Source organism: Haliotis rubra, unplaced genomic scaffold, assembly GCF_003918875.1.
Source record: "Haliotis rubra isolate DU_JTF1 unplaced genomic scaffold, ASM391887v1 Scf90, whole genome shotgun sequence".
Lineage (NCBI taxonomy): Eukaryota > Metazoa > Mollusca > Gastropoda > Lepetellida > Haliotidae > Haliotis > Haliotis rubra.
The window spans coordinates 1,115,685-1,139,611 of record NW_025767635.1 but is presented as its reverse complement, the minus strand read 5'-3'; the positions used below and the strand labels follow the sequence as shown (position 1 = coordinate 1,139,611).

Below are 23,927 nucleotides of genomic sequence, written 5' to 3'. Positions count from 1 at the left end.
GTAAAGAAGGACAGCAGACAAAGGGAGGTAACAGACATGACAGCCGAAGGAAAATAGAGTGGAACAGAGCAGCTGGAACCAGACAAAGGAGTGGCACAGACAAGGTGGAGGACATGGAGACAAAGGAGGTAACAGACAAGGAAAGATAAAGGGGAGGTAACATGACAGAGACAGGAAGACAAAGGAAGGTGGCAGACATGTAGCAGACAAAGGAATAGATATGAAGGATGAAGGAGGAAGACAGAAAGATGGAAGGACACAGAAGACACAGACAAAGGAGGTACACAGACAGTGGAAAAGCAGGAAAGGAGATAGGGACAAGATGGAGAAAAATGACAGGGACAGACACAGAGAAAGAAGAGAGGAACAGACATGGACAGACAAAGAAGGAAGGAACGAGTGGAATGACATGGACAGAAAGAGAGACATGCAATGACAGAAGGACAAGGATACAGACATGGACAGTGGAAGCAAGGACAGTGGACCAGGATGACAATGGATGGAAGACACAGTCTGGAAGGAAGGACATGGACAAGGAAGGAAAATAGACCAACAGAAGGGATGGATGGAGGACTGGGGACAAGGAAGGACACACAATGAGGGACAGATGGAGGACACATGGACACACATGGAAGCACAAGGCACAAGGAAGTGGACACGGAGTGGAAGGACAAGAATGGAATGGACAGGAAGGACAAGGACAAGGAAGGACACAGAAGGACAAGTGGATGGAAGGCACACATGGAAGCACACAAGGAATGGCAGGGATGGCACAAGAGGACAAGGAGGAAGGACACAGGGGACAAGGACGAACACGCACACGTATTGGACAGGAGGCACAGGGGATGAAGTACAGAAGGAGTGTAAGCACAGAGGACCACAAGTATTGAGGACACAGGGATACAAGGAAGGACAGAAGTACAGGACACAAGTATTGAAGGAGGTGGCTTTAGCATGGGATGGCCAAGTATTGAAGGAGGAAAGCCAATGGGATGCAAGTATTGAAGGAGTGGAGGGGATGCAAGTATTGAAGGAGGTGTTAAGCAGGATAATCGGATCTGAAGGGATCGCTTATTAGAACGGGTGCTAATTAAGTTGGTAATTGTCGAGCACGTGCTTTACTTCATCTCGCCTGGCTCTTGTGTCAGCGCGACCTCTAGCCACGAACACCTGCACGTCTTCCCTTCAATATTCGCAGTGTGGGGAGGACATAAACACGATCATGTGAGAAGAAGTAGTTTCATGACCATTTTCGTGGTTTTGATGAAGTGAGCGATTTGATTATTTCTACAAAAGAGTCCATTACCTTCAAAGTAATGACAGGATTGATCATGAATAAATTTGCATATGCAACTGTGAACTCCATCTGAAGCCAATTCTTTAATCATTGTGATACCTCTGTCGAAATGTAATGTGTAAAACTAGTTGTAATGTCATTCTACAGATAGGTTCTTGATATTTCATGTTATAACATGTTAAAGTGGAAATTTAATAACCTTAATATGCTTTCCATTTAACTTAATGTTATGTTGTGACTGAAGAGGTTAGTGTTGTGACTTAATGATATAAATTAATCATTATTGTCAATTGTTTTAGTTTTCATTGTGTTCCTGAAGACATATTTCACTAAAAGATTCTACTTCCTTGTGAATATAGAGACTTGCGCCTGGTACAATATCTGTCACCAGTGGGGTATTGTCAGAACACTTTCAAATCTACGATCATACAGTGTTTGAAGTTATATAGGAAGTCTCATGTATATTATTATTGTGTTTATTACAGTTATGTTTTGTCTATGTTGCTGTTTATGTGTCATTATTCAACACTTCAAGCCATGAAATTAACTGTTTTGGGATGTTTACAGGATTCGTGTTTAACTGTGTACAATGTTCAGATGAAGGGTTTCCAGTGAGAATAGCCTGTACTGTATTATGGGTGATAGTCAAGTGGTTGCAGCGTTTAGATCTTCGCACTAAAAGTCTGGGTTTGATTCCCCACATAGGTACAGTGTTTGAATTCCATTTCTGGTGTTCCACACAACCGTATTGCTGAAATGTTTCAAACAGCAGCATGAAACAGTACTCACTATTGTGTCATGTACTCCTCCTGTCACCCAAGTCACACATGGTGTATGTGACTGTATATTTCAAGTACTTGAACAATATTAAATGTGGAGTTAATCTTCTCAACTCTTATTTTGATTGGTTGCTTGTTCCTACGGTTTTACTGAGTTTGGCTCATTAGGTGATGGTGGTATGTCTGTGTCTTGTGTATACAAGTCCTCTGACAGTTTGTACAAAGAACAGACAGATGGGATTGATTCATCTATAACATCCGGAAACAACGCTACCCATTAATGATACTGTTCTTATTTCTGAAAAATAGTGATTGTTTTTACTAAAGAGGTTGTTCTGTGACCTTTACCTATCTTCACACAACAATATTGCTGTCAGACCTGTCACTGAGTTTGACAACTGAATGAAGCACTGATAACATAAATGTGAGTTGTCTCCCTTAGACCATAGCTACCTTGGTCTCTTCTCAGAGGTTGAGCAGATAGAAGTCTGCGATTTTGAAACCAATAGGTAATATTTATTCCACATATCTGGAATGAATAGCCTATTCAGGAATATTACCTAATTGTGAGCAGGTCAGTCACACTGATTAGTCCGAAATGACAATTATCTGACTGGTGACAAAATGTTGGTGTTATGATTATAGGTGTGTGTTGCTTTGACCTCTCCTGACATGATGTGACTCATCCTATTAAAGGGACTCTGATCTCTGGCGATTTGTAACTTCTTCCTGTCGATACCTGGATGATATCACGGAAATCTGGACTAATTCACAACATCTACTGTGTAGTTAAAGTGCTTTTCTTTCTTGATAGTATGAGACCTGTAAAGATCCAGGGTAGAATAGGTCTTCAGCAACCCATGCTTGCCACAAAAGGCAACTATGCTTGTCGTAAGAGGCGACTATCGGGATCGGGTGGTGAGGCTCGCTGACTTGGTTGACACATGTCATAGATTCCCCATTGCGCAGATCGATGCTCATGCTGTTGATCACTGGATTGTCTGGTCCAGACTCCATTATTTACAGACCGCCGCCATATAGCTGGAATATTGCTGAGTGCGGCGTAAAACTAAACTCACTCACTCTTGATAGTATGAGGGCATATCTTCACATTGGTAAAAAAATGGAGAAAAGGTTTTACTTGGTGTAAACATGGTGAAGAAATGAAGGCATCTTTGGCATCTTTAGAGGTCATACGCGGGTTTGATAAGTCACTTGCTTGGTATTCTGCTCTACTTGTTTACACTATTTTGAAGTTGTATTACAAACTAATGAGTTCAAATGAGAGTTGCCAATCATATTGTGTGTAGACACAATTAAAAACAAAAGGCTTGTGAAAACATGGCTAATTCTTGGTTCTCAAGCACTGTTGCATCATCATACAGTTCGCTGCATGTTCTGCTTTCATGTCCATTTTAAGCATTACTGTTACGCATTACTCTCGTACAGAGTTGTCAGGCTGTTTCTGATTTTATGTGCTCATGATATGGTCTTTGCTTTGTGCTCATGATATGGTCTTTGCTTTGTGCTCATGATATGGTCTTTGCTTTGTGCTCATGATATCATCTCTGCTTATGTGCTCATGATATGGTCTTTGCTTTGTGCACATGATATGGTCTTTGCTTTGTGCTCATGATATGGTCTTTGCTTTGTGCTCATGATATGGTCTTTGCTTTGTGCTCATGATATCATCTCTGCTTATGTGCTCATGATATGGTCTTTGCTTTGTGCTCTTGATATGGTCTTTGCTTTGTGCTCATGATATGGTCTTTGCTTTGTGCTCATGATATCATCTCTGCTTATGTGCTCATGAGATCGTCTTTGCTTTGTGCTCATGATATGGTCTTTGCTTTGTGCTCATGATATGGTCTTTGCTTTGTGCTCATGATATGGTCTTTGCTTTGTGCTCATGATATCATCTCTGCTTATGTGCTCATGATATGGTCTTTGCTTTGTGCTCATGATATCATCTCTGCTTATGTGCTCATGATATGGTCTTTGCTTATGTGCTCATGATATATTGTCTTTGCTTTGTGCTCATGATATCGTCTTTGCTTATGTGCTCATGAGATCGTCTTTGCTTTGTGAAAATCTTGTTTGGGTGTTCTGCGCACTTTGGTAGCAAAGGACTGTATTCTTTAATACCCTGAAATCTTTTTTCTGTAATGTTGAAAGTAATATAAATATTCAGTGGTATTTTCAGATGTTTTCATGATCACATTATATGGAATAATAATATTGTGATTGTACAGTTATGTGAAGAAAGTTGATAGTAATTTTCTGGATATTAATAAAATGGTGACGGTGACCATGAAGATGTATGTGCGTCTGCTGTTAAAGCACACACAGCTGGTTAACATAGTTTTGTGCTCTTGATAGCATGCACTGTAGATATACACAGTAACACTGGATATCTTGAAGTTGAGTTCTGTGACTCTGAAAGTTCTCCTGCCTGTTTGTCTGCCATGGTGACCACAATAAGCTGCTTCAAACTGAACAAAGGGCCAGAGTTACCAGTATTGTACTGATCAGGCAACAAGTTATGACGGGAGACAGGTGTCAAGTGTCAATCTTTACATGACATCGTACACATGACAAATAATGTCCTTGATTTTTTCATTAAGCGGTACAGTTATCTATCAATTTACATATTATTTGCTAAACCTTTGAACAAAGTATGTAGCTTTCATTCGGGCACCTTAGTCAAAATGTAGGTATATTTGGTCACCTTTAGTAGGCCAACAAATCAAGACATTGTGACAAATCATTTTGCCAAATAACAGTGATGAAACAATCAGCATGTTTAAGTTCAGCCTTTAAAGGTCACATGCAACGCAAAACACAACAGTAATAAAAATAAACGTGGTCCCATACTTTTCTTATATGTTTTGACAACTTGCTTTTTGGGGTTGGCAGATTTGCAAACCAAGCTTTCAAGAAAGTGTAGCATTAGAAATACTAATTTGTTTGTTAAAAATTGCTCAGCTTGAAAACTGAAATGTTTTAATATGTGTCTATGGAAACATAGAAAAATATGTTGATTGTGATATTGACACCTGTGTGTCTGCCTGCCTGTCTGCTAATGACAATATGCAATACACAACTTCAATCATTGACCACATGCAATTTGAATTTGAAACGTATCAGGCTATACACCATAAACAAAACACATTGATTTATGGCTCATGCACCTGAGTTCTGTCTCTGTCACATTATGTAATTACACAGACAGGCAGGTGTAATCTGCACATTGCCCCCTGTTACCTGCATGTTGCCCCTGTTACCCGCACATTGCCCCTTGTTACCTGCACGTTGCCCCCTGTTACCTGCATGTTGCCTCCTGTTACCTGCACATTGCCCCCCTGTTACCTGCACATTGCCCCCGTTACCTGCACATTGCCCCCCTGTTACCTGCACATTGCCCCCTGTTACCTGCACGTTGCTGCCTGTTACCTGCATGTTGCTGCCTGTTACCTGCACATTGCCCCCTGTTACCTGCACATTGCCCCCTGTTACCTGCACATTGCCCCGTGTTACCTGCATGTTGCTGCCTGTTACCTGCACGTTGTCCCTTGTTACCTGTATGTTGCCCCTTGTTACCTGTATGTTGCCCCTGTTACCTGCATGTTGCCCCTGTTACCTGCACATTGCCCCCTGTAACCTGCACATTGCCCCCTGTAACCTGCACATTGCCCCTTGTTACCTGCACATTGCCCCTTGTTTCCTGCACATTGCCCCTTGTTTCCTGCACATTGCCCCTTGTTACCTGCACATTTCCCCCTGTAACCTGCACATTGCCCCGATACCTGCAGATTGCCCCGTTACTTGCATGTTGTCCTTGTTACCTGCACATTGCCCCTTGTTTCCTGCACATTGCTCCCCGTTACCTGCACATTGCCCCCTGTTACCTGCACATTGCCCCCGTTACCTGCACATTGCGCAGTTACTTGCATGTTGTCCTTGTTACCTGCACATTGCCCCTTGTTTCCTGCACATTGCCCCTTGTTACCTGCACATTACCCCCTGTTACCTGCATGTTGCTCCCTGTTACTTGCACGTTGTCCCTTGTTAAATGTTACCTGTATGTTGCCCCTGTTACCTGCATGTTGCCCCCGTTACCTGCATGTTGCCCCTATAACCTGCATGTTGCCCCTGTTACCTGCATGTTGCCCCTATAACCTGCATGTTGCCCCTGTTACCTGCACATTGATCTCATTACCCGCATGTTGTCCCCTGTTACCAGCACGTTAGAATGAACCTTCAGTAACCCATGCTTGTCGTAAGAGGTGACTAATGGGATCGGGTGGTCAGACTTGCTGGCTTGGTTAACACATGTCATCGGTTCCCCATTGCGCAGATCGATGCTCATGCTGTTGATCACTGGATTGTCTGGTCCAGACTCAATTATTTACAGACCGCCATATAACTGGAATATTGCTGAGTGCGGCGTAAAACTAAACTCACTCACTTATCAGTTGTGTTTCTTGTGCAGGCACTGGAGCAGTCCTTGGTGACTGATATATTTTATGAGTGCTTCCAGTACTGTTATTAGTGTTATGAGGCAGTGACCTCGCATGCAGTGTGTGTTTACTTTTAGACTCTCCGATGCTCAAGCCATATAATTTGGGATTTGTATATAATCACGTCTGAACCAGGCAATCTAGTGATTGACTTCATGAGTAAATTGGGATACAATGATATTCATCACCAAGCAAGTCTAACCACCTGATCCCATCAGTTGCCGCTTGTGATTTGCTGAAATCTAGCTCCGATCTGCTCCAGTGTGCCTGCAGTGAGAGGTTCTAGGTCCGATCTGCTCCGGTGTGCCTGCAGTGAGAGGTTGTAGTTCCGGTCTGCTTCGGTGTGCATGCAGTGAGAGGTTCTAGCTCCGATCTGCTCTGGTGTGCATGCAGTGAGAGGTTCTAGCTCAGATCTGCTCCGGTGTGCCTGCAGTGAGAGGTTCTAGCTCTGATCTGCTCTGGTGTGCCTGCAGTGAGAGGTTCTAGCTCTGATCTGCTCCGGTGTGCCTGCAGTGAGAGGTTCTAGCTCCGATCTGCTCTGGTGTGCCTGCAGTGAGAGGTTCTAGCTCTGATCTGCTCCGGTGTGCATGCAGTGAGAGGTTCTAGCTCCGATCTGCTCCGGTGTGCATGCAGTGAGAGGTTCTAGCTCCGATCTGCTCCGGTGTGCCTGCAGTGAGAGGTTGTAGGAACTTGGGATGGACATGTTGAGAGCAGGGATTGTTGAATCTGGACTGTCTGTATTGATGCAGCGGATGTTCCATGTTGACTGGGGACTGTAAGCCTGTGTCTCTATTGATGCAGCGGATGTTCCATGTTGACTGGGGACTGTAAGCCTGTGTAATCCTTGTCTCACAGTGAACTTGGGGCTGTCTGGCCTCAGTCCAGCAGATTCCAACCCACAAGCTGTGATTACACAATGCCATTTAGAAAGTGGTCAAATGTAACATATGTTATATTTGGGATTACACTTTCTTAGTAAAGTACAAATTCTAGTACTGATATTAAACTTATGTTTGTGTCAATGGCACATGAATCTGCTAGGGATGCCACGATACATCGATGCATCAATACTTTTTCTAAGACAATACAATTATCGATACAACCAAAACTCTATCAATATTTAGTTTCGAAAGTATCGGATTAAATATGTTTTTGTATTGTTTACATTTTGTAATTGTATCATGTTTTTTTATGTTATGAGAGTTATAAATGATTATTTTCATGCACAAAGATGGGAAATTAGTACTTTTTAATCTGAGAATAAAAAATGTTGATCTTTTCATGGACAAATATGAAATATTAATGTTCAAAATGTATCTAAATTAATGCAATAATGTCGCGAAAATAGGTATCATGATACATATCGAATCGTGACATGGGTATCGTGATACGTTTTGTTTCATGAAACTTATGTATCGTGACATCCCTAGAATCTGGGCTGTTTACATCAGGTGCCAGTGTGGCAAGGTAGAATACTTTCCACCAGAGCCGTGTGTTTCAGGGCAGAGTATATGCCTTCTAAAAATGTCTCTCCAAATAACAGGATACTTCCTCCTGTGAGGTGATGAATATTTCCCCCTGTGACTGGAGACATGGAGGTACACTTGAGTACAATCTTCCTCAACAGTTTGGGTGATTCACATTTCCCGAAACAAGCTTGTTTGATCATCAGATCATCAAAATGTGATCTGAGTTACAACTCCTTGTCTTTGACCTGTATAAGGAAATGTTATTATTGCCGGGAATATGACACCTCAAAGCAGATGATGACGGACAGGAAACCCTGAAACTCATTCCCTTGCAGTTTCAGGTAGGTCAGAGTTACTTCCCTTTGACCACTAGAAAGCCGATCAGGACTTTCATCTGAAGTCAGTTCAAATTAATGAGATTCTGCTTGCATACTCACAAATCAGGATTTGAATGTTCCAACTTGGGATGGGCTTGATCCTCATGCAGATGTTTGAAGCCTTGTTCAGCAGGATGCTGGCCTACTTTTCAGCTCAGATGATGACACCATAACATGACAGCACAGTCTGTTTTCTGTCAGTTACCGTGATTCAGTATTTTGCCAGGCTGAAACTATGTCCACTGAAGACACCAAACCATGTGTGTCCCAGCCATTTCAGTGACTTGTTACCTGTTGTAGCTTTCACTAGTACTTGAAAGATAATCATGACAGCTCAGGTTGAATTGATAGTATCTATGGCAGTCTGGCTCACAATGATGACAACTGAATTAGGGGAGCTATTCTATGATCACATTCTCTGCTCAAGCTTGACAGGGTGTTTAGGTAGATTCATTTCATATAATAATATACGCATGGAAACGAATAAGGGAACACATGAAAATACAAGTGTTCCTTTATTTATCATGTTTATTTCTAGAATTTTACTCACAGTGCAATAATACATTGTGGAGAAACCTGGAAAAGAATTAAGGAACAATTGTACTTTCACGTGTTCCCTTATTGGTTTCCATGCATATATGCTATGCTGAAAGGGAGGAATCGTAAGGAAATGCACTTGAAGTCACTGTCAGTTAATGGTGATGGACATGAATATTGTAGTATTTATATATGTGCTCTTTTAGCATACTAGTGTTTAAGTTTCATAAACAGTTTTCAGGCTCATGATGTAAATGTACTCAAGTTATATTAGTAGTTCTGAAGATTGTATTTTTATATTTATAGCTTCTAAAGTTTAATCAACATTTCTGAGGATTGTGTTATGGTGTAACTAGATTTTATATTTGAATGGTTAAACACTTAAACTTGATTACCAAGTTTTTATGTGCTTCTTTCCCAAGACAGGTCCAGTTATCTCCCTTTGATCAAGTCGCTGATAGTGTGATGTGACTTGTGTTAGAAAATGGAGAGAGATTTGAAAGTATGAACTGCTCAAGTTCATTGAGCAGAGTGTCAGTCATGGCCATTGATTTGTGTTATTACCAAACTTTCAGTTCATTGTAAACTGTATTTTTCTTTTTTTGATCAAAATCCTATTCTTGCAGTGCACATGCCTTCAAGTTGATTACAGAGTTTGAAAAATATATTTGCACTTTGTGTTTATTGGAGTATGAAAGTTTGTAAATTGAAGTCCAAGTTATATATTTGAGTCAGAACTTGCAACACATTCCAACTAAAAGCCAATTCATATAATATTCTTTATTACACTATTCTTTACCAGTATAAAGTAAATTTGTTTACAGATGTTGACTGACACTGTAGTTTGGATCTGTTCACAATGACAGGTTGCAGCAAGGATAGTTGTGAACGGACATACAGCTGAGTCTCATTCATTCAGTCTTCATTCATACGCTGATGAATATCAGATAATGTTCATATGACTGGACTTCTGTTGACTGGAACAGACTATGTCATGTAAACGTCTCATGATACAGCAAACTTTTTGGAAGGTGTTTATGGAAGAAGTAATGTTGCTGATGTTGCTGAGGTGCTGGAGAAGATGATGTTGGTGATTCTGTTGTTGACATGTTGATGTGATATGATGACAGGAGGAATGAAGAAGTGTTTTGCCGGCATCTTGAATGTCCACCAAGAGGACTGATGTGGGACTGCAGCAGCAGTGATTGTCATGGAAACAGAAAACTTCATCCTGGCCGGAAACAGAAGTAACTTCTGTCCCATGATTCCTTGTCATTGATCAACGACATACAGTATATACATTGTGGCCGTGTCATCTTGTGTCATACAATTCCCCTGACTGGATATCTATAATAGGTACAAGGTTCTCTTGCATCTGCTCACTCTTGACTTCAACATTCGCCATCCGGTGTTAACAAGTAAAATTATCGGAAGTCCATTATTTTACACAAATACACAGTTGTGGAGATGTCACAGTGTTTCATGTTTGAATTGAAAGAGTAATGAACATGAAATCTAGTTTATCAAACGTTACAGAGATTGGCCTGTTTCAGGTGAAGAATGTCACGTGTAATTCATGAAGGCGGCACTGTCTATAGTGTTCGATGCAAAATGCGGTAATAGGTCTCCTCAAGCACCACTCTGTTTTGACATATTTGTCAGTGCTTTCAGAGCAAGTAAGGTGAAAATGTTCACATCCCAAAGGAGCTCCTTTGTTGAAGTTTCCTGGTCTTTGTGACAGTCTCTGTGCCCCCCTCCTCTCTGTTTCACAAGGAAAGGGGGCTTCTATACAATTATTTGTCCTCACTTGGTTTACCGTGAAAAGAAAATGGATAAATAAAACACGTGCACTGTGTTGGTGTTGAGTTGGTCGTTGTCTAGCAACTTGGAAAGCCAGGAAGCATGCACATTCTTTCGAACACATAATTTTCTGTGTCACTACAGTAGCCATGCTACACCACCGTCTCAGTAGCCATGCCACACCACCATCTCAGTAGCCATGCCACACCACCATCTCAGTAGCTATGCCACACCACTGTCTCAGTAGCTATGCCACACCATCTCAGTAGCCATGCCACATCACCATCTCAGTAGCTATGCCACACCATCTCAGTAACCATGCTACACCACTGTCTCAGTAGCCATGCCACACCACCGTCTCAGTAAACAATGCTACACCACCATCTCAATAGCCATGCCACACCACCGTCTCAGTAGCCATGCCACACCACCAACTCAGTAGCCATGCCACACCACCATCGCAGTAACCATGCCACACCACCATCTCAGTAGCCATGCCACACCACCATCTCAGTAACCATGCCACACCACCATCTCAGTAACCATGCCATACCACTGTCTCAGTAACCATGCTACACCACCATCTCAGTAGCCATGCCACACCACCGTCTCAGTAGCCATGCCACACCACCATCTCAGTAACCATGCCACACCACCGTCTCAGTAGCCATGCCACACCACCATCTCAGTAACCATGCCACACCACCGTCTCAGTAGCCATGCCACACCATCTCAGTAGCCATGCCACACCACCGTCTCAGTAGCCATGCCACACCACCGTCTCAGTAACCATGCCACACCACCGTCTCAGTAACCATGCCACACCACCCTCTCAGTAGCCATGCCACACCACTGTCTCAGTAGCCATGCCACACCACCATCTCAGTAGCCATGCCACACCACCATCTCAGTAACCATGCCATACCACTGTCTCAGTAACCATGCTACACCACCATCTCAGTAGCCATGCCACACCACCGTCTCAGTAGCCATGCCACACCACCGTCTCAGTAGCCATGCCACACCACCATCTCAGTAACCATGCCACACCACCATCTCAGTAGCAATGCTACACCACGGTCTCAGTAGCCATGCCACACCACCATCTCAGTAGCCATGCTACACCACCATCTCAGTAACCATGCCACACCACCATCTCAGTAGCCATGCCACACCACCGTCTCAGTAGCCATGCCACACCACCATCTCAGTAACCATGCCACACCACCGTCTCAGTAACCATGCCACACCACCATCTCAGTAGCCATGCCACACCACCATCTCAGTAGCCATGCCACACCACCATCTCAGTAACCATGCCACACCACCGTCTCAGTAGCCATGCCACACCACCATCTCAGTAACCATGCCACACCACCGTCTCAGTAACCATGCCACACCACCATCTCAGTAGCCATGCCACACCACCATATCAGTAGCCATGCCACACGCACCACCATCTCAGTAACCATGCCACACCACCGTCTCAGTAACCATGCCACACCACCGTCTCAGTAGCCATGCCACACCACCGTCTCAGTAGCCATGCCACACCACCATCTCAGTAGCCATGCCACACCATCTCAGTAGCCATGCCACACCACCGTCTCAGTAGCCATACCACCGTCTCAGTAGCCATGCCACACCACCATCTCAGTAGCCATGCCACACCATCTCAGTAGCCATGCCACACCACCATCTCAGTAGCCATGCCACACCACCAACTCAGTGGCCATGCCACACCACCGTCTCAGTAGCCATGCCACCATCTCAGTAGCCATGTCACACCACCGTCTCAGTAGCCATGCCACACCACCGTCTCAGTGGCCATGCCACACCACCGTCTCAGTAGCCATACCACCGTCTCAGTAGCCATGCCACACCACCATCTCAGTAGCCATGCCACACCATCTCAGTAGCCATGCCACACCACCATCTCAGTAGCCATGCCACACCACCATCTCAGTGGCCATGCCACACCACCGTCTCAGTAGCCATGCCACACCACCGTCTCAGTAGCCATACCACCGTCTCAGTAGCCATGCCACACCACCATCTCAGTAGCCATGCCACACCATCTCAGTAGCCATGCCACACCACCATCTCAGTAGCCATGCCACACCACCATCTCAGTAGCCATGCCACACCACCATCTCAGTGGCCATGCCACCACCACCACCACTGCCTCAGTAGCCATACCACCACCTCAGTAGCCATGCCACACCACCGTCTCAGTAGCCATGCCACACCACCATCTCAGTAGCCATGCCACACCATCTCAGTAGCCATGCCACACCACCATCTCAGTGGCCATACCACCGTCTCAGTAGCCATGCCGCCGTCTCAGTAGCCATGCCACACCACCGTCTCACTAGCCATGCCACACCACCATCTCAGTAGCCATGCCACCATCTCAGTAGCCATGCCACACCACCGTCTCAGTAGCCATGCCACACCACTATCTCAGTAGCCATGCCACGTCTCAGTAGCCATGCCACACCACTATTTCAGTAGCCATGCCACCATCTCAGTAGCCATGCCACACCACTGTCTCAGTAGCCATGCCACACCACCATCTCAGTAGCCATGCCACACCACCGTCTCAGGTCCTTCAACAACACGGGGACATCTGTTAGATACATGAGCTCTTCATCACTGGATTTGTTTTGCGTGAGGGGGGGTGTAAATAAGCTAGTTTACTAGGTATCTGGATGAGCTTGTTGCCTGAAATACTATTTATCTAGATGGAGTGGATGTCTGATTACTGGGTGTTTGATTACTGGTGTCTATCGAGGCTGGGTGTCTTATTACTGGGTGTCTAGAGAGGCTGGTGTCTTATTACTGGGTGTCTAGATGGGCTGGGTGTCTGATTATTGGGTGTCTATGGGATGGTGTCTAGAGAAGCTGAATATCTGATTACTGGGTGTCTAGTGAGGTTGGGTGTCTGCTTATTGGGTGTCTAGATGGGCTGGGTATCTGATTACTGGGTGTCTAGAGAGGCTTGATGTCTGATTACTGGGTGTTGAGACGAGATGGGTGTCTGATTACTGGGTGTCTAGAGAGGCTTGATGTCTGATTACTGGGTGTCTAGAGAGGCTGGGTGTCTGATTACTGGGTGTCTAGAGAGGCTTGATGTCTGATTACTGGGTGTCTAGAGAGGCTGGAAGTCTGATTACTAGTGTTGGGAATTGGTTGAAATCTCACAATTGATGATTGCTTCATTACCAACGAACAATCATCGAAAAAAATTGGTTAGCGTCATTTTTCAGATTTTCCTATTCAGGTTGTTATTGCAGATATGTATAACATGATGCAACTTGTTACTTTAAAGTGATGACTGATATATCATGAACATAAACTTTCTGGAGTCTTAGAGAAATATTCAGTCATGACTTTTCAGATAGTGAAGTGAATTAAACACATTTTCAGGCCCTGACAACTTCTAAGATATGTTCCATTGTCAAGTATTTCAAAGACTAAAACAGTAGTTCCAAAATCGTTTATGTTCGATTATGAGAAAATGTATTCAATTGCTTGGTCGTTTGGTCACTGCAACCAATCTTCGATTATTTCAATTAATCGGAACACCTCTACTGATTACTGGGTGTCTAGAGAGGCTGGGTGTCTGATTACTGGGTGTCTAGAGAGGCTGGATGTCTGATTACTGGGTGTCTAGATGGGCTGTTGCTACAGACAAGTGCTTCTTCTGTTGCAACTATTTCAGTATAAATGTGAAATATCAAATGTTAAAAACTAAATATCACATTGTGTGATGTCATAAAGTTCACCTATAGCAGATAAGACAAAGTTCCTTGGTGTATTTGCGCCTAATGTAGCTAATATAGTTGTGCAGTGCATGCTGGGTTTCAGTTGACAGTTTTGAATTTTTTGCCAGTGAGGAGGTTTGTGTCGCACTAGGTGTTAATACCCTTCTTTTATGATAAAGTGGTAGGACTATTTATTAAGATTTATTCATAATTAAAATAATGATTTCAATTATACAGTCATCAAGTGTACCAAAATGATATGGAACCGAGTGTATTCGATGCAACAGTAGCAATTAGTGGCAGCAATATGGTTTGTTTCATGTTTCATCTCAGATGTTTTAGTTTCATTAGTTTCTATTGCCTACAACCGACAAATATTGTGCATGTTTTCTTGAGGGGCTGTTCATGGCTGTATTAACAGTGAATGTGTCTATTTCCACCCTTAGCTAAGTGTATCCATGTCTTTGTGGAGCAGGGTTGTTGAGTGTAAAACTAAGTCGGTTACAGCACTTGGCAGCATATGGGCAGCCTTTGTGTCTGTGTCCCATCCCATCCCAGTCTATACCTCTCGTATCTAACCGTGTATTGATATGATCGTTAGGTCACACCCCTGTCACTCCTTCCATGTGACTGTTGACCCTCATTCTTTTTTCTTTTTTTTTTTTGGGGGGGGGGGGATCTGAACCAGGGTTGTAGGTGTGGCTTGAAAGGGGGTGGGGGAGTTTGTCACAGTTTACATGGGCTGTAGGTGGAGGTTGAAGAGGGCTGTTGTAAAGTGGAGGTGGTAGAAGGTCATGTTCACTGTATTGTGCAGCTGTTGTTGCAGGCTGTCCTGGTATCTCGTCAGGCCTGTTCCATGTGCATCACAATCACATCAACCGACTCGGCTCACCCTTGTTCTGAACAAGGAGCTCAGGGGTCAGGATTGAGATTGTCTCATTAACCCTGGCTGTCCTGAACACGGACCTCAGGGGTCAGGATTGAGATAGTCTCATTAACCCTGGTTGTGCTGAACTCGGACCTCAGGGGTCAGGATTGAGATTGTCTCATTAACCCTGGTTGTGCTGAACTCAGACCTCGGGTCAGGATTGAGATTGTTTCATTAACCCTTGGTGAACAAAGTCTGAGAGAAAAGACAGAACTTGAAGTAAGGTTCGCAAGGTATATGCAAAAAATGTCGCCATAATTCTTTTGAAATTCTATTGGTCCTATGGGACAGGTAGCTGTTACCTGTGGCAGTCGTCAGTTTGACTGACAAATATTTCCATTTGGCAGACCCACTTTAAAAGTATGAGTGTGTTAGCAGGTCGTGGAGTCATCCCACAGATTGCATCCTTACCTTGTCAGCTTGCTGATGGGGTTAACCACTTTGGTCATGTGGACAAGGTGTCCGAATTTGGATCAAGAGGTCTGTGGTTCGAATCCCAGCATGGGACTTTACAAGTGGCCCCTGCAAGTGGAACATTCGTAATTACATGAGCAAATATCATCTGTTATCAGGTAGTGTCTGAATGGTAGCCCACATTGTCTGTATTGACAATACAACTGTGTAGTCACTCTCTACTCCAAGACTGGCTGGGATACCCACCACTAGGCTCTTTATTGCTGAGTAAATATGTTTTGTCAATAGATCAGCGGCTTGATGAATTGCTGATTGACATACAGGTAAATAGTCACTGGAATATTGCAGTCTGTTAATGGGTTAAGAATGTTTGAAGAGGCCTGTGATTGTTGATTGTTGTGAGGACATCAGTATGAAGGTGTACACGGTTGACATCACTCACTATACCCACGTTCTGGTGAAGAGTGATCTGAGCAGTCAGTTGACTTCATGTGAATATTTTCCGTATCATTGTGGGGACAGACATAAAATCCTGTCTTGGCACGGTTTTATTCAAACTTCGCAACTCTTCCTCATATGTTTTTACTTCAGATTCCACGGAAATTGTTGCATACTCGTCCATATTTCCTTCCTTATTACAGGGCACAAACACACCAGATGTAGAAATCTCAGACATTTTTTATAATTTTATTCACAATTACCAGCTGACAGTGTCCAAAGTCCTGTTTAAATTATGTCCTGTTTGTGTCAACGGTTGTGATTGTGAAACGTCTACATCAAGGAAATACCCATGGGTTGGTGATGCACTCCCACTATATCTGACTACTTCTAGGGTAATGGTGATGCACTCCCACTATATCTGACCACTTCTAGGGTAATGGTGATGCACTCCCACTATATCTGACTACTTCTAGGGTAATGGTGATGCACTCCCACTATATCTGACTACTTCTAGGGTAATGGTGATGCATTCCAACTATATCTGACTACTTCTAGGGTAATGGTGATGCACTCCCACTATATCTGACTACTTCTAGGGTAATGCTGATGCACTCCCACTATATCTGACTACTTCTAGGGTAATGCTGATGCACTCCCACTATATCTGACTACTTCTAGGGTAATGGTGATGCACTCCCACTATATCTGACTACTTCTAGGGTAATGGTGATGCACTCCCACTATATCTGACTACTTCTAGGTAATGGTGATGCACTCCCACTATATCTGACTACTTCTGAGGGTAATGCTGATGCACTCCCACTATATCTGACTACTTCTAGGGTAATGCTGATGCACTCCCACTATATCTGACTACTTCTAGGGTAATGGTGATGCACTCCCACTATATCTGACTACTTCTAGGGTAATGGTGATGCACTCCCACTATATCTGACTACTTCTAGGGTAATGGTGATGCACTCCCACTATATCTGACTACTTCTAGGGTAATGCTGATGCACTCCCACTATATCTGACTACTTCTAGGGTAATGGTGATGCACTCCCACTATATCTGACTACTTCTAGGGTAATGGTGATGCACTCCCACTATATCTGACTACTTCTAGGGTAATGGTGATGCACTCCCACTATATCTGACTACTTCTAGGGTAATGGTGATGCACTCCCACTATATCTGACTACTTCTAGGGTAATGGTGATGCACTCCCACTATATCTGACTACTTCTAGGGTAATGGTGATGCACTCCCACTATATCTGACTACTTCTAGGGTATTGGTTTGAATCTGATGCACAGGATTTGTCTGCTCCAGACTCAGTGTTGGTTTTACTTTTTGTGGATGATGATACTTCATTGTCATGACAGGAAGCTTTATGTTTGAAATGATACAATCATTTATGTCATCAAACAAATTAGTTTTAATCCTCTGCCTATCAGACTGTCCACATCAACAGAAGTAATTTAAACATAGCTAAAATAATGGCTACTCACCAACTCATATTTGAACCTGATGCATAAAAGTGTTTTTGAAGCAGTATATTCTTTTGAAATTAAAACCAACAGCTGCTGTGAGAGAATTATGCACTCTTTGACAATAATACTGAATGAATATGGTAATTGTTGCTGTTCCAGATTTCAATGTGTCGACAGTTGTGGTGATTCAAATAATCAGTACCATCACTTAATGGTTGAATTGAGTGTCCTTCCATGTTCCTGAAATCTGCCGTAGGTTACTGACATGTAATAATTACAATGAATTGTAAACAGACAAGACTAATGCCATACAGCTAGTGATGAAGATGGATGCCCTTGTGCCATCTCCGAGTAGTTATGTCTGCAGCAGGCAGTTGAATAATTACCCTATAAGATCCATGTTTGTGTTTGCTGCAGCTAGATACAAGGACAGACTGCTGTAAAGCAGGTGTAAGGATGATTTTCATGTTCCCATTCCTCATTAATCCTTAGCTGATCATCACTTGCTTGTTCAAAGTAAAGAACGATCTTGTTTAACCAATATCTATCAGGAGCTGCCATCATGAATCACAGCAAGCCCATGCCTGATTACAATCGTCTTCAAAGTCACCTCCAGTAAAAATCACATTGTTAGACAAATACAGAATTAATGGCTGTAGGTTTTACTCAGGGTTGGAGGGTGATTAACACTTTAACACTCATGAATCACTTGACAGGCAGCATTTACATGTTCTTCTTATTGTCGGGCCTTCAACCATATGATCGATAACACCAAGGTGTAAAGTCCCACCTTGGGGTCTGTGCTGTTCCCCCTTGACCCCCCAAACCAGCCAAACCTGTGCCTCCTTGACCCCCCAGACCAGCCAAGCCTGTGCCCAAGTCTGTTGTACAAATATTATGCTTATCCAACTGTAAAAGAGTGTTGTGTCTGTTTCTCCAACTTGCATTCAGCGTTACCATCCTCCTCCTCCTGTTCTCTCCCTCCCCTTTGTATGTGGTATAGCACCTCCCTAACCTTCCATAGACTTCCACCCCTTTCACCAATAATCCTCCACCCATTTCACAGCTTCCCCTTTCCACTTGTTACCCCTTTTATACCCTGATTCCATTCCCCTTTTATACCCCAATTCCTTTCCCTCATACACCCTGTGCTTTCGATCATTTCACACATTCAGTTGCTCATAAACCACAGTGTTTAACCCCTTATTATTGGCTCTTGTGAAGCAAATCATCCAGTGTTCCTTGCCGAACCATTGGCATCCAGACTATAACCTAGACCTCTGACATTAGATATCCTTCAGTGTTCAGCTTCACCTGTCGACCTGCAGGCTGAAGTACCGTTTCTTCTAATTGACTAGAATCACTGTCGTCACATCAATCTCCCTGTTCACTGTCGTCACATCAATCTCCCTGTTCACTGTCGTCACATCAATCTCCCTGTTCACTGTCGTCACATCAATCTCCCCGTTCACTGTCGTCACATCAATCTCCCCTGTTCACTGTCGTCACATCAATCTCCCCTGTTCACTGTCGTCACATCAATCTCCCCGTTCACTGTCGTCACATCAATCTCCCTGTTCACTGTCGTCACATCAATCTCCCCTGTTCACTGTCGTCACATCAATCTCCCCTGTTCACTGTCGTCACATCAATATCCCTGTTCACTGTCGTCACATCAATCTCCCTGTTCACTGTCGTCACATCAATCTCCCCAGTTCACTGTCGTCACATCAATCTCCCTGTTCACTGTCGTCACATCAATATCCCTGTTCACTGTCGTCACATCAATCTCCCCTGTTCACTGTCGTCACATCAATCTCCCAGTATGTGTTTCTGAATCCTGGCTGTAGGTCCAAGGTGATGAGCTTTGTTCTAAACTTCTATCAAGCTTCCATCTACATGTGTACATAATCTAAGCAGATATGCCTTTGTTGTAAACAGACACCTGTTCCTCAGAGTCATAGCATTATTCCTGTCAACAGTTTGGATTTTAATGAGCAGTGCCTTTTTTCAATTACTTTTTGTTGGCATTTTCTATTCAGTTCTAAAATTACCTAGCTCGTCAGGATTTGGCATATATGAACAAGTCGAGACACTTAAATCTTTGTTGCTACGATAGGTGTACATCACATTGTTCTTGCTAGGCTGGGCTAGCTACGATAGGTGTACATCACATTGTCCTTGTTAGGCTGGGCTAATCGTGTCTCCCTGCCTGAGGGGCCCCCTCTGGATGGGGACTTTGTCCCAGTCCTGCCTGTACGGATATGTTCAGGGATGTTTACACTTACTTATTGTTCACAGATAAGGACGCTAGTGATTTACTTGGTTTCTTGTGAAAGATGAAATTCACACCACACGGCCCACTCACCAACAGGTCGGATGGGATAGGTTGTGAGGGAGAATTTCAAAATTAGGAATTACTTGTGGAATTTGGAAAACTTAAACACTCATGATGTAACTTGTTGATTCTTATTTTAAACATTTTCACGATTTCAACTTATGTTTGGTGTATATCTTCTCTTTGTTCTGGTCAGCTGGTTTGCCACGGTCCATGAACTGTTGCCGGAGTGGAATAACATCTCTTTAATGTGTTGGCCCTTGGATAGTGGCTTGTCATGCTTCTGGTCCAAATATAAAAAATGTGTTATTAATGTGGAAATATGATTAAGTTTTACTGATGATCAACCAACAATAGGATCCTTTCCCTTACAAACCACCTGTCATTTGGAAGTAAAGGAAACAACATTTTGGCCACATGGCAGTGCTTTAGAGAAGACTATAAATACCTGTGGAAGAGATTTAACTGATGGTATTGTGTAAATTCACCAAATATTGGAGTTTTTCAGTGTTTCTTTGTCAAGCACCTGTTGTCTTGCTCACTGGTGTGTGGAGGAAGTGGTTGGTACAGGTATTTCATGAATTGCCCTAATGTTCGCCAAGTGTGGTCTTTGTTGGTCCATCTATTCCACATATAAAGACTCAGTTAGGTCAGTGTTTTTGTTTGTGTTCAGTTTGTCGTGATTACACTTAACAATGCCTGTTAGATTTGCCGAAGCTCATCCCAGAGCATTAGGAACCGGCACAGAACGGACTTGTTAGAGAGGTGAATGTCTCCCGTCTGCCACCTGTAGCGCTTAACGAGCGCAGGTTAAAGGTGTAGGCTACCTGTTCAGGTGAGAACTCACCTGTGACAAGGCAAAGGGGGTTGTGTATGTCTCGTCTTCAACGCCTCAATTGTTGCCTTTGACGCTTCACTTGGCAGATTTCCAGCCTGTTATTCTGAATCACACAACTTTTGTGCCTTTTCCAAAAAATTGTGGGGGTTATAGAGTTATTGCCTTTAAAGTCCATCCTAGTGGGTCATGCAGTGTACAGGGAAACGTGGCAGGCAACAAAGGCCTGATAGCTAGATAACATATTCCTATGTTTAGTGAAAGGAAGTTATCATACAAGGCAGATCCGAGTAAATAGTTGACTTGCTCTTTAACTTAAAAGGAGGGCAGCCATTGTGTAGGAGATATGTGGGTTATACCACAGTCAATATTAATCCATTAACGTTTCAGGTGGGAGGTGATCCTGAATGAATGGAAAATGTACCTTGGACAGATATTTGTATATGTAATATAAAGACGTATCAGACAAGCTGCATCCTTACCCTGTGGGGTCAGTGTTGGCCAGTGTTATGTACTTGGGTTCATTGTACCAGCATGTTCTCCCCCACCCACCCACTCACTCACTCACTCACTCACTCGCCGGCCGTTATTATGGTTGTGATGGATGCGAGTCGTGAGGAGACCTCGACCTGTGTGTGTAATCAAGGAAGTATGGTATGTGTAAAGAGATAAACTGTTTGAAGTCTCATATCACGACATGGACAAGAAGAAGGTGAAACTAGAAGCCATATTGGGAAAACATTCTGTACCATTTCACATCCATGCTATAGTTAGTATGGAAATAGATATCACATGTTTTTCTTTCTCATATTGGTTGGAAGAAAATTTGGACTTTTCAACTATATTTGTGCTCACTGCTATTTTGTCTATTGTCATCACAGGCATAAGTGTTTATGTATGTATGTGCCTATGTATGCATCCAAATATGTATATTTCTATGTATGGATGAATTTATGTATGAATGTATCTATGTAGGTATGTATGTATGTATATAAGTGTATATATGTGAACAATCTTTTCATACTTTTAAACGCTTTTTAAATATTGGTAATATTATTTTTAAGGTGTCATTTCGGCCTCTCGAGGCCTGGTGTTTACACGTTATATGCTGTACTGAGCAGTCTCATCAGTTATAATAGGGGCGGTGGGGTAGCCTAGTGGTTAAAGCCTTGGCTCGCCACGCCGAAGACGCTGGTTCGAATCCCATGTGGGTACATTGTGTGAAGCCCATTTCTGGTGTCCCCCGCCGTGATGTTGCTGGAATATTGCTAAAAGCGGCGTAAAACCAAAGTCAGTCAGTCAGTCAGTCAGTTATAACACATGACACTATAATAAACTACTATTATTATTATTATTATTATATTTGTGCTCACTGCTATTTTGTCTATTGTCATCACATGGGGCCTCACAGTCTAAACATGTTATTGTCAACTTTGATTAGAGAAATCCCATCTAGACATAGCCTGTAGTCCACAATGACTGTATTGGCCATGTTGTACAGGTTAGTGCATATACCCACGATACATGCTGAACCTGTAGGTACAGTCAGGATTTTATGAACAGTTTCTGAATAACTTCAGCCTACCTGATAAGATCTGTTTATCGATTGAGATACATTGTATTTTGAAGTGTCCCTTCACAAGATTAAACTTGCTGTGAGGCATATAATTGGGATTTTTATGTGTGTATAGCAATTACACGCTGTTGAATTTAGCAACATGTGTGTTGGGAAGCAATCTTGTTGAATGTGATCCCGCTCCGCCATGTTGGTTGTGGTGTCACATTACCATCACGCTGCCTGCTGTAATTGACTTAGTAATACATATTCATAAGGACATCACTTCTACATGGTTAATATGTAATAAGATTATATCATGGGACTCGTTTGTATGTTTGAATACTGGAATACCATCCAAGGAAGAGTCATGTTATGTAGAAGACTTGATTGATGAAAAGACGTTTCATTAATTTCATGCATCTAGTATTTGTTTAAAAAACTAGCGCATACTTATTGTATATTCATATTTGACCATATGTCTATTTTCAAACAATCTGGACATATGCTGCATGGTATGGGGTAGCATCACAAGCCTGCTTGCTTTGTTTGTTTGGTATTAAACACTGCACTTAGCAATATTCCAGGCTTTTGACCGCCGCCAGACCTCCACAGCCATCATGTGACTCCCGGGTGTGATACAGGCTATACTCTCCTACTCAGTGTGTTTGTTGTTATACCATCTCCCACGGTCATCTATGTCCAGCTTAACCTGTTGCACAGTGGCCAGTGGTCATTCCTCTCTCCTGCCCCACCTGAACCTGCCTGTTGTTTACTTACTCCATTTGCTATGAGTTACGATCTTTTATCCACCTCCTGCTTTCAATTGGTCAGTCAGGACACCTGATTCAACTTAACCAACAATGAGGGACCAGTGTCCTGTGGAGGGCAGAGGGAGGTTTCTAGGCTAGACGATATGACCTTTATAACACATTGTATGATTATCATACACCTGGGCAGAGTTATGTGCCCTTTAGACACCAAACAAATGAAGTGTATGAAGTCTCTGTCTGGGGCAAGACAGTTAGAAAAAACTCCTGAACTATGTACAATGGTAAATGCCAGCAAGTCTCCATCCTGGTAGATATGTGTGGCGAGGCCCTGACAGACCATACAAAGTCTGCAGTAGATTTATCTGTCCATCCACTGCCTAGATTGACTGATGCATGATGGAGACGAGACGTATCTGATTGCCCTGTAGATGGTATGGTCAGCTTGACTGAACTGATGGATACCTGCTCAAATAACGAGCATTGATGACAGCAAGGTGGAAACAAGATCATATCATGTTTGGCAAAGAATTAGCAGTAGTGTCTGTCCTGATTTCCATGTACATCTTGTAGTGAAATCGTAGGTGAGATAAAAAACCACTGT

At 43.1% G+C, this 23,927-nt stretch overlaps 1 protein-coding gene and 1 long non-coding RNA gene across 2 annotated transcripts in view; one reads left to right on the top strand and one right to left on the bottom strand.

The window, feature by feature from the left end:
- Positions 1-6,902: 6,902 nt before the first annotated feature.
- LOC124263932 lies at positions 6,903-8,816 on the bottom strand. The gene is made up of 2 exons (XM_046698662.1): positions 8,503-8,816; positions 6,903-7,499 (listed from the first exon to the last, which is right to left on the bottom strand). The coding sequence occupies exons 1-2, from the start codon at positions 8,546-8,548 to the stop codon at positions 7,159-7,161; spliced, it is 387 nt and encodes a 128-aa protein (XP_046554618.1). The 5' UTR covers positions 8,549-8,816; the 3' UTR covers positions 6,903-7,158.
- The window catches only part of LOC124263933, a 118,539-nt gene continuing 102,877 nt past the window's right edge, over positions 8,266-23,927 (top strand). The window contains exon 1 of the long non-coding RNA XR_006894994.1: positions 8,266-8,406. This is a non-coding gene — a long non-coding RNA (uncharacterized LOC124263933). The remainder of the gene's footprint in view (positions 8,407-23,927) is intronic.

Bases quoted from the DNA above. Each gene is read 5' to 3' on its own strand.
- LOC124263932 (XM_046698662.1), bottom strand. From the start codon at position 8,548: ATGAGGATCAAGCCCATCCCAAGTTGGAACATTCAAATCCTGATTT. The intron at 7,500-8,502 runs GTGAGTATGCAA...GTGTAATCACAG, and splicing joins GAACATTCAAATCCTGATTT to CTTGTGGGTTGGAATCTGCT.